The sequence below is a fragment of the Anarrhichthys ocellatus genome, unplaced genomic scaffold (assembly GCF_004355925.1).
Source record: "Anarrhichthys ocellatus isolate YVR2014 unplaced genomic scaffold, GSC_Weel_1.0 scaffold24, whole genome shotgun sequence".
NCBI classification, from domain to species: domain Eukaryota; kingdom Metazoa; phylum Chordata; class Actinopteri; order Perciformes; family Anarhichadidae; genus Anarrhichthys; species Anarrhichthys ocellatus.
Genome location: NW_022280054.1, coordinates 8288777 through 8300576, shown reverse-complemented (window position 1 = coordinate 8300576; position 11800 = coordinate 8288777). Strand labels below are relative to the sequence as shown.

At 42.4% G+C, this 11800-nt stretch overlaps 1 protein-coding gene across 1 annotated transcript; it reads right to left on the bottom strand.

Moving 5' to 3' along the window:
* Positions 1–501: 501 nt before the first annotated feature.
* Positions 502–11417, bottom strand: barx2 (BARX homeobox 2). The gene is made up of 4 exons (XM_031860554.1): positions 11036–11417; positions 5571–5880; positions 2691–2775; positions 502–2280 (listed from the first exon to the last, which is right to left on the bottom strand). Exons 1-4 carry the CDS (start codon positions 11220–11222, stop codon positions 1993–1995), a joined length of 870 nt encoding a protein of 289 aa, XP_031716414.1. The 5' UTR covers positions 11223–11417; the 3' UTR covers positions 502–1992.
* Positions 11418–11800: the final 383 nt, after the last annotated feature.

Here is an 11800-nt window from a genome sequence, read left to right as displayed (position 1 = left end):
GTTCAATAATACTTCCAAGGAGTGCTGGGGCCTCTGCCGTTGAATGCACATCTATGGAGCATACTTAGAATGTTTACACAAGGCGTAAAAGCACAGTACACTTTACTCACTGCAAACCTGTGCTGTTTGCTTTACAAACCACCCATGACCGGTATCGGCCACTAAAAATACACTTCAGACTCGCACAGGGCCACAGAGGAGCCCTTACAAGCCGTCTTGTTTGCTCTACAGATAAAGATGATAAATGTCACAACACAAAATGCTAAAATGCTTTGTTCTCTTGACTGTGATTTATGGCGAACTTTGACTAGAGTGAATACATCTTCAAAAGCTTCCTCGGTAATGGACCTGCCTGAATTGCAACCTGCCAGTTCTACTTTAACTGTTTGATTTACACACACTTAGAATGACATGACAGTACATCTGACCTGTAGGAGACTTTAATTTGTTGATGAACATTTTTATTAGAGACACACCAAAGTAGATAATCTGTTCTTTGAGTTTCTGGTTGCATTATGCAAAAAGTAGAGCATGTCAAACCAGCATCTGTATGATGCATTTTGACAATTATTAACCACAACTCCAAACAATTGCACCAAATAATACCAAGTGGAATTTAAATGATTGCTGTTTTATTAAGTGTATTTAAATACGTAAACACACACTTGTATATAGTAAAAATGATTGTAAACAAACTTTAAAAAAAATGCAAACAAACTTAGCAAACAAACATTATTTACATCAGAAAAATACTGCACTTTTTATATATGACACGATAACAAATAAAAATAAATCTGTGTAATTCAAAAAGTGAAACTCTTTAATTACAATTCTTTGCGAGGGGAGAAAGGAGAGTTGGAAGAAGGCAGTGAGAGGCAGCTGAAGGCAGTGTTATGTCAATGCAAGTCTCACACACTGTTTGGGGTACTCATGCAATGCCTGTAGGCTGAAGAGGTTTGAGATTTAAAATGTTCTGCATTTGCCATTAATCTTTGGCACAGGCTATAATTTATGCCCTCTGAGAATCTCTTGACAGTTTGAGTCTTAGTGGCCTCGTGGCAGAAAGTAGAGTCATCCTGACTCCCATGACAAGAGAAAAAAGATCAGGGAGAGCAGTAACATTATACATACAAACTATTTTAATCCAATTTAAAACAGCAGTTAAAAATACTGTTTCAGCTATATATCTGAAAGACCATAATATTTTAAACTTTATACACATTTCTACAGTATGATACAGTGTATGGCTTGGCAGAAATATGGATTTTTTTTTCAGAATTAAAAAAAATAACAAATGTACGCTTTACTCAGCAAATAATGAAACAATTGCGCCTTAAAGCAGTTTAGAGGAACTCCACAGTGAACATAGAAGTGCTCTTCAAAAACTTTACAACTCTGTCTCCAAAAATGGAACTTGTAATCAAAAACTACTGTAAAAAATATACTTGCATTTGATAGTTATTTCATCAACACTTTAAAAGCTTTCCTCTGAGACCGACAAGGCACTGTAGCCATTAAATATGATGTAGCTTTTGGCAGTGAAGTGATTTATAATACACAGATACATAGAGACACTACGGTAAGGCAAATCTTTGATATTTTGGCACATGCGCTTTGTGAGGCAGCTTGGAGGATCGGCTCTGAGTTTGATCGTTCATGGTTGCGCAATACGGTGATGCAGTGATGCAAGTTCTGCTTTGACTGACATGACCTTAGATTTACACTCCTTATGCCAGGGTCTTGCTAAAATACAGTTCTTAAAGGCCAAATATTTACCAGTGCAATCAGTGTCTAAGCATTTTAGCTCTTGGTATTTTCTAATACACGATGAAATACAAAAGACTGCGTTGGGTAAAGATTGGACTCAGCAATATGTTTCCAGTCAAATTGTTAAACCAAATGGATCTAAACACCACGCAGGCTTTTTACAGTGATCGTGAGGCACTATTTGTTTTCAGGTTGGCATCAGTCTTTGGTTATTTGTGTTCTTGCTTAGCTGACTGAATGAGTCTCTGACTGCATCAGGAGCGGCAGCTCTCGCTCAGATTCCTCCATCGCTGCGGCCGGATTGTGAGTTACTGAACTGAGATCTTGAGGTTCCAGCTGAGACGCCTCTCCTTCGTGAGCCAGCGCTGCTTCCTTTGTCTCCCTCCTCATCCTATCCTCTTCCTCCACCTTCATCCTTTGCTCTTCGGCCTCTATTTCTTCCGTGGTGGGGATGGAGTTCTTCTTGGGTCTTCCCTTGGGCTTAGTCGGGGCCTCGTGACCTCCTTTGAGCACCTAGAATAACACACAGACAATCTTAGTGGACTGGTAATAAATGGCAGCAGCAGTCAAAGTCAACGCTGGCTATTATAGTAATTAAGAGAAGACGTATTGCTGCTGGCTGCCCCTTGTGCACTCATTTATCTTTAATGATTTCAGGTCCTTTTTGTTCTGAGTTGTCGACCCTTAAACAAAAGTGTTTGCTCTCCCTGCCGTCGTCATCGCTCACGTCTCGAACCACACCCTCTCTGCCTGTCATACTGCTACCTTACTATTTAAGTTTAAATCAGCACTACGTGAAACAGAGAGTTAGCAGCGAAATCATAGCCACGCTTTTGGACCAAAAAACTGTACTTTGAAGCAAAATGAAGAGATACCAGGATTTTTTACAACCCAGACTTGCCTGGCTTTACTGTGTCTCTTACCATTTTCTTCCACTTCATACGTCTGTTTTGGTACCACGTCTTCACCTGGAGCTGTGTGAGACCAAGTGACTGGGCCAGGTCTAACCTGCAAAATCACAAACAAAACAAACTGCATGTTAGATGGCCTTATCGTCAGTTGCTCTGCCCGTACTGGGTGGGTGGCATATACTATTTCAATGACGTGCTTCAAAAATCTGCACGTTTCCCAAAAGCACCAGGTAGAATCCGTCTCAGCCTTTGCTGCTTGCCGTGCCCCACTGACAGGAAAATATAGAAATGATAAGAATCTTGACACTAATTGTGGTTTATAACGTTCCACCAAATATATATTGCAGCGTCATGCCTAGAGGTTTGCCAGCATTGCTCGCTTAAGTACAGCATAAGACCTCTCTTAAACTCTTAACTCTGTCTTTCAATCTCACATCAAAGCTGATTCGCTCGTAGCTTGAGTTTGACACTGTACACCTGCAGCTCAGGAAAACACTGCTTGAATTGAAACATCTGTACCGAGGTCCGTAATCCAAACACGGCGCTTGTACAATAGGTGCTGTTGGAGGAAATTGTGAATGCATCCAGCACATGTGTTGATCCGTGACTAATGGGGCTATTGGTTGGTGTGTAATGTAATATCTCAGGAAGCGACAGATAAAGTGAACAAGGCATCCATTTGTGAAAGAAAGGAGTGGCTATCTGGATTCTTCTTTCTTTTTTTTTTTAATGAGATTTCCTCTTCCTTGCTCTTCTCAGTCTTTAACAGTCAGATGAAGGGATTCTCACCCCCCACCCCACCCCAACCCCCAGTGAAAGGAACTGACTTTCATTTGATGGTGAAACTGGAAGCCGAGATGTAGAAGAATCTAAAAACCGAGCTGCAGGATTCGCAGGATCCTCTACATAACATAATACCTTACATAAAGAGCTGTGTGTGGTTTTTGTGTTTGTGTGTGAGTGTATCTGCACTTCAAAGAACACCACACATACAGGCAATCAAGCTGTCTATCAAGCTTCACCAGCATGCGTGCCCCAGTCTGTAGCAGTTCACGACTGGAGGTAAGGAAAAGTAATTGCAGAAAAGGAAAATAGCCCTATTATTTACGGTCATTAGTTCTCAATGGAGAGAAACCGCACACTGGCAGCAAGAGAAACAGTATTTGAGTTGCTCCTTCCAGGCTACTGCAAGACTGCCATTTTGTTCCATTCTTACACCTTTCACGAGGGAATCTTGGGTGTAACTGAAAACCTTTTTTTCATAATGATGATGGTGACAGTGAGGATTATTGTGACACTAATTATTATAATAGTAAGCTGCATATAATCATTGATGCCATATGATATAAATAAATAAGTATTTTTTTTAGGGCTGGTTTTGGTTCCTCCCGCCCCCGCCTGTGGAGTCTCAATTCAAAGCGCAGAGGTTCCAAGGGAGAGAAAAGAACAGTTATCTTTGGATCACAACAAACCAAAGTGGGGAGCACGCCACACCTTTGATGTGGGGCTTTAAAGGAGGATTTTCTCTGTTGATGTTTTTCCACCAGCTGTGTATTTAATTAATTTTCAACACAGTGTCAGAATCCGATATTTTGACAGGACACAGCATTTTGGCACAGCCATTCGTAAAGGGTGGTTGGTTTTTGATCAGTGAGTTGTGCTCAGCCTCGGGGCTTCTGCTTTAAGATGAGGCATGGCGCCTTCCCAACAGCTCCAGGCAAGCCAAGATGTGATATATTTAATAATACACTGTGGGAGTTTTCCCCACAGATGGGAGGTAAAATGTAATGACAAATAAATCTAGTTTATTCCATATATGCAAATATCTTTTCAGATTAGGTGTGGTAAGCAGATACGCTGTAAAGAGGATGCGACGTGTGAGACTGTGTAGCAATTTGCATGTCTAAATGAATGAAGACAGTTGTGTTTTCTAACAAACGCTGATTTACTCTCAGTAAAAACATGGATGAGTAATGGGGGTGGAGAGTACAGATGTCCAATCTCTGCCTGATGCAAAGGTTCACAAGCAGTTTAAAATGTGCGCAAGTGAAGGAAAGCTTTTTACAACATATATGGTTCAATAGTATTCTTGGTTATGATGGAAAAGCAGCGTGCAGGCCAAATATTAAAGTGAGGCTTACAATAAAACTGGAAAATATAGTCTAACCTCATGTCAGGTCCCAAAAATGACCCACGAAATGGAACTTAAGACACAGATATTAACATGCAGATTACTTCATCTCACTGCAGAAATGTACTTTCTATACACCTGCACATGTGTGAAATGATTGGCAGTAAATCAATGTAATACATTACTGTTTGCTTGTGTTGGCCCCCGTCCCCGCCTTCTTGAATAAGGTAGTGTTTCTTTGTTGGGGCCTTTTTTGCTGTCGAAGCGCCCAGGGTTAAAACGTTACTCTTGTCTCGACTAGAAATGCTGAGGTAATGCTCTGGCTTAGACAAATTCATATAACATGAGACATTCAACGCAGGATAAATCAAAAAAATGATGATGTTAGGTGAACCGCTGCTTGATAATTGCAGTTGTGGCTTTGTGAACGTGTGTGGGTGCGTGTGCATCTAGTGTACTTTCTATACCAGGTATGTAGGTTATCAGAATGCCACGGCTGAGTGAAGCTTATATGGCTGACTGAAGTTTGGTTGAAATGTAATAATTGAGCTATTATTTGCCTTTAACGCACCAGTGGTTTGCTTTCTTTTAAGTAACTTCATCACAAAATCGTTTTAGGTAGCTATGAGGTTTATGTGTTGCCTCAGCTCTCAGTGTGTGCGCGTGTGTGTGTGTGTGTATGCGCTGTTGATTTGTGTATTCATGTGTAACAGACTTTTACTGCAATTCTAAGAGAGAGAGGGCTTCTCAACAGCACTGACCGATCAGGTGTGGACAGGTACTTCTGCTTCTGGAACTTCTTCTCCAGGCCCATCAGCTGCAGCTCGGTGAAGATGGTGCGGCTGCGGCGCGGCTTCTTCAGGCGGGGCGTGCTGCGCTCCGTTTCCGACTCGCTGCTGATGCTGAGGGGCGTCTGGCTGGGCGAGGGCTCGGAGCCCCGCAGATGCTGCGGGGAGAGCAGGTGCGCGGGGACTCCGACCGGGGATGACGGCTGCGGGAGGTGGAGGGGCAGGTTGGGGGGCTGCCGCGTGATCACCGAGAGGAGAGGGTAGGCACGTAGTGACGAGGAGCCTGGAGGAGCAGAGACAGAAACAGAGGATTGCTGGGTTAAAAAAAGAAGATTAGATATCTTTTTTTGAATCACTCTTTTTAGTGAGCTCTCATGTGCCACTCAGTCACCTTTGTTGTACCACTATCGACCGCCAGTAATTGCACAGGACGGGTTCATTTTTAATTGACCTGCGTTTGCTGTGGAAAGTGTTTTGCTTTTGACCCCCTCCATGTAGAGGGCTGCGACCCCAATGACGCAGACTGTGTTTTACACCGCTTCTCTGAACCCTTCAAATGAATGATTATTTTTCAGCGGTTGTTAAATAATAACTGGCTTCCCAGCACAAAACCACATGTCTGACAGCATGATGTACATGCACACAGACACATGCAGTAATAAAATCCTGAAAAACTAAATCAAACACTGTTCAGCTAATAAACTTTTCTCTCTCACTCTTGCACATGTACGCAGTCATACACACACACACACACACACACACACACACACATACACACTTTTGTTCTTTATCAGCACAGACAGAAGCAGCAAGACGCCAGAATCAATAAAAAGTAACACTTGTCTGGAGCCAAGATGGGAGGGAAGGAGACCAGGAGGTTGGTCGAGAGGATGCGGTGGGTCAACCAAAGTGAATATAATATCTGCCAGAAAAATCCTTACGGCTTCAAATATAAAATCAATCCCTTCACCAAAATTTACAAGCCAACGGAGCACAGCGCAGGCTGTATTGCATGGGCCGATAAGGAGCAGCAGAAAGGACACAGTGGGGATTATGGGATTAGAGGTGGAAGATATAGAGGGAGATAAAAGGCTGCAATGGAGGGTAGAAAATAGGAGGTTATCAAACATGGAGAATGTCTGTGGTGGATCTGTGTCCTTAATCTCCTCATCGACTGCAACAGAAAACCCAAAAGCCCACAAGTCAGACGTTGGCTTTGATTTTCTTTATTCCCATTCCTTGATTGATTTATGTCTTAAGGCAGGGGATAAAATATGTTCAGTACAAATGTGACGGAGAAGACGACTCAAGAAGACGACTCAAGGAGAAGAAGAGGACGACTCGAGAGGACGACTCGAGAGGACCACTCGAGAGGACGACGCAAGAGGAAGACGCGAGAAGAAGAGGAAGACGACTCAAGAGGAAGTGGGGCATGTCTGCTTTTCTAAACTTACAGGGTAGTAAGTAGGACATGAATGCAGATGCTTACACGTATAGACTGCACAAATTCACAATAACCCCCACATACACCAGTTCACATCCAGGTAGGCACAGTTGCTCTTCACTCATGCACAGACAGAAAAACACACACACACACACACACACACACACACACACCAGACACTGCCTTGGGCTCATCATGACATCATGGTGAGGCGCTGAGATCATTGCTAATCCTCCAACGTGAGATTGCTGCTATTGCAACAAGTCTAGACAAGAAGACCTCTTCTCTCTGGTTGTACGCTCTCTCTCCATTTATACCTTTCCATTTATATTGCTCTCCGTTTTTCTCGCCGTAAATCAGGTGTGTGTGTAAATGTTAGATTTTCCGATATCATCAGATCATCTGATTTAAAGTGCCTCTATAGGAGGAATTCCACATGAACGTGTATCGAATTGTGTACAAAAGTGAAGGGAGAGTGTCATACTGAATGGGGGAAAGAAAATAACATCTCGGTTTGTCTCCACGATTGTCAGGAAATCTCTTGTCAACAGAGAGCTTGAAGTTGTCTCCGGACAGTCCCTCGGAGGGAGCGCCAGAGAGAGAGAGAGAGAGAGAGAGAGAGAGCAAAGAGGGGAATGTCAGCCATCGTGACTTTCCACTGACAGCGAAGCCGTCTCTCTGACATGTTGTTGACAAGTGCCAGTGTCCTGTCAATAGTCTACAAATAAACTGTTTGAGTAGCTGCAAGTGAACAAATCGGCCCCATGAACAAGCACACTGATACTCTTGATAATCACAGTCGGAATGTAAGGACCGGCACAAGCGCTTATGGTGACCATCGCAGAAGACATACCTGCTCGAAATAGATCAAGAACGTTTGTTAAGAATTCCTTTTAATACAAACAATTCGCTCTATTGATCATGTGGTTATTAGGACAGGAGTCTTATCAAATGAATCTTATTTCCTGCTACAGCCTGCTCACTGTAATCTATAATCTTTTTTTTTGTCAATAGGATGCTGAAATGGATGATTCATTGCTTATCTATGACAGGCGTACATTAATGTTTGATATGTTTTAGGAAATAAACTGCCTGGTGACAGCTCAGTTAAACGGGGTTCTTTTTTTTGGGTTTGTTTTTTTAAGCCTTGCCCCTTGAGCGCAAATCAAACAGTATCTGGGTGAGAAGGGCAACAGGCCACACAGCATCTTTATCTGTCCTAACTGAGTGCTTTTTAGTTAGAATCTTTCACCTACAGGGAATGATTGGAGCAATTGTATGCTGGTTATTAACAAATGGTGGAAGGATGTTGACAGGAGCATCTCATTGAGTTTTGTTGTCACAGTTTTTTTATCCAGGCCCACTGACAAACTTCTCCGGCTGAAGGTTCCTGCCAGGCATTACATTAAACATAAGCATTAACTATTTAATCTGTAACCGGATCCGCACATGTCTTCCTGTGGCAGCTGAAATCGGCCTGTTCCACTACTACTTTTAGAACTGATTCATTACTGATCCTTTGTCCAGATAGAAAAAATCGGATGGCAGTGGCTGCGTAGAAAGCTTGTCGAACATTATCCCCAACTGAAGATGGAACATCTTCGCGCATTTCGTCTTTGTGTTGTGTGCATACTTGCCCGTGTGTGTTGACATGGGTGTAATCAACCTTCTCAAGACGGATTCATGCTTAATGGGAAATGTTATTGTCTGCAGCGGATTAGGGTTTAAGATGGGATGAAAACTCTTTAGCTCACTTGGATTTCTTCTATAAGCCCTCAGCCAGTACAAAACCAGTATGCAGCGGCCCTTGGGCTGCACACACTCCTGTTTTTTGTTTTTCCTGTGGTTTTCTTCATCGTGCTGTCAGGTGAGATTACACCACAGTTGATCTTAATCTCTCTCACCTCTTCCAGAGAGCACCACTAAAAGCCCTGCCCTGGGTCCTGCTGAAAGATGGGACTCCAAATGAAATATTGTAACCTGCCATTACGTTGTTCTCTGTTCAGCACCAGGTCAGGGCTCATTGTCTCTGATCCTGCTGTAACTGACAGGGAATTAGCTCCTCGGGTATTAGCCACTTTGACTGTACAACAATTTGGTCTGTATTTCACTTCAGAGAAATATAATTAGACTGAGATTCACAGTGAAATGCCACGAAACAAAACACAGGAAGACAATTATGTTGGTATGTTTGAGTGACATACCAGTGACATACACCACACAAAACTCATTTGTTGTCAACTCCTTCAGGCAGCATAATTGGCATCACTGTCGTTCGGCGGCCTCCGCTGGTAGCAGAAGGTTATAGCATCCCTTCCTTTGCAGAACTAAGAAGTCAACTTTCACTGTTTAAGGGGCAGCGCAGGAGCCAGTCGCCTGTCTTTGGCCCAGGACCTGCAAGCCTGCCAACTTCTATATCCAGCACCAAAAGCCATTGATGTTAGGGAATATACTGTGTCTCACACCCCCGCAGCTACAAATAAGTGGTGGGCACAGTGTTCTGATATGCAGGGCGGGTTACTCTATCCAGCCGAACAGAAGGGTGCCAGAGCCCAGTCATAGTGCCCTCTCGCATACACCAATCTATATCAGAGGGATGAGGGAATCGCGTCCCCTATTTTTATCCACCCACCGCTGTCATCAAATTGCAGTGGCTATTATTTCAGACTTTAGAGCAATTATCCTAATGGTTACTGGAGTGTGCAGTAGCCTTTCAGTTGTTTGGATTCATCTGGAGATGCAATTAAGAATCAGTCAGGAAGTTTTGTTTTGACAAGATAACATGTGCTGTCCCGACTGAGCTTTGTTATACTATTTTGGTTGTTTTCAGCAAGTACAAGACACAGCGAAAGGGCTTTGTAATCTGTCAGTGTATCTATCGCGTGGAGATCTAGATCGTTCTTACCATCTAATCGAGGGGGAAAAGAGAGAAAACGCTTCATGGGCTGTTGAAAATTTGGTAGGAGAGTGATTATCATTCAAAGGGATCAGCTTTAAATTAAGTTTGTCTGTTTTCATTCTATATTTCCTTCCGTATCAATCCAGACGAATCCGTGTGCAGTATAATTCATCTTTTATAGGGTGGCAGGACCACCACCACACTGTAAACAACACCTTTTTTTGGGGGCACAACTTTAGGTCACAGATTTCTGTGACACAGTAGCGCACTAACAAGATACAATCCTCCCATTTGCAAATGTCATTAGGGAAGGCCTTTAAACAGAATAACAGAATTAATCAAATACAATTGTCAAATAGACAACAGTTTAAAGCCACCACTGACAACTATGTTTTTCTTTTTTATCTGTCCAACTACCACTTAATTGACTAAAACAACTCATCAATTGAGTCATTCATCAGCTCAACAAATACCACGAAGCATCACTGACATTTACCAACTCTACTGCATGTCTTTGATTTTCAAAACTTGGCTGCAGTGATTCATATAATGTCAAGCGCAGTGAGGAAGGTGGTGCAACTTGTGGAGGAAGCATAAATGAATTGTGATTCATTTTAAACTTCTTGACAAACAAAAACACATTGATGCATTTGTTTAATTTAAATAAATGATATTATAAATGAATGATGATTTGTAATTGTCACAAATATCAATATTCCCATATGCACAGTTGCTTGGACAGGTAATTGTAATTTTAAAATAATAATAATTAGGCCTACAACTTCATGGTAATATTGTGTGTATTACACCAGCATCACCGATCACACACTTCACACAACCTACATCTCACTAAACTTTCTGCACTGTTAATCCACATTTCATGATCTATGCCCCATTAAAATCTAGCATCTCTTTGATTTAAATAAAACATAGATTAATAATTAAATTGATCTCGTGCGCAAAATTGTTTTCCAAATAACCTCTAATTTTCCCACCAATCTGCAAATGCAATAATTGCCTTTCAGCTATTTTTTTTGTTTTGTAATTTGCTTCTGTCTAAATTATTGACAACAACAACAACATAAAACCTCTTACCGGAGCATGAATGAAGAGGCTTCGGCCGTACGATGAGCGAAGGACACACCGAATAGAGAGAAAGTTTCTCAAAGTAATCACAAGTCTCCTTGGAGAGGATCTCGTCAATCATGAAAGTCTTGTAGCGCCGTCTGGCAGCCTTCAGCTGCCCGGGGGAGGAGAGCCTCAACTCGGCTTGACAGTGCATGATCTGTCCCTGTGCGCCGTGCGCTACCTTCGCTGCACAATATTCTGTTTTCACTGATATTACAAGGCTCTGCGGGTTTTCACCGTGCGACTAGTGCAGTTCATGCGTTTAAGCAATGCATTGTTTGTCTTTCGAAATTGCAGTTTAGCTTTTCCCTGAAGTGTCGTCGTGAAGATCGGTCGCCTTCAACTTGAGCTGCGCTGAGCGCCACGGTGGTAATGAACTGACTGCGATCTGCGCTCACACCCACTGCTATATAAACCATCCCTGAACTCATCCATCGCCCTGCTCTCTCTCCCTCTCTCTCTCTCTCTCTCTCTCGCATGTCGCCTACTGTACACATGGCCAGCTCCCGAAAACTCCCCCCCCCCCCACACACACACACACACACACAGACACACACAGACACACACCTCCACCAAAAAGTTTTCTTTCTCTCTATGATTTCTTTTACATATTAGTTGTACAATTCATCATTTTCGAAGCTAAAAACGTCTAACTTAGGATATATTTTCAAAATGCAAACCTAATAGGACATTAATCAATGCAAAGAGGCTAGTCTATGTTTAACCTATTGA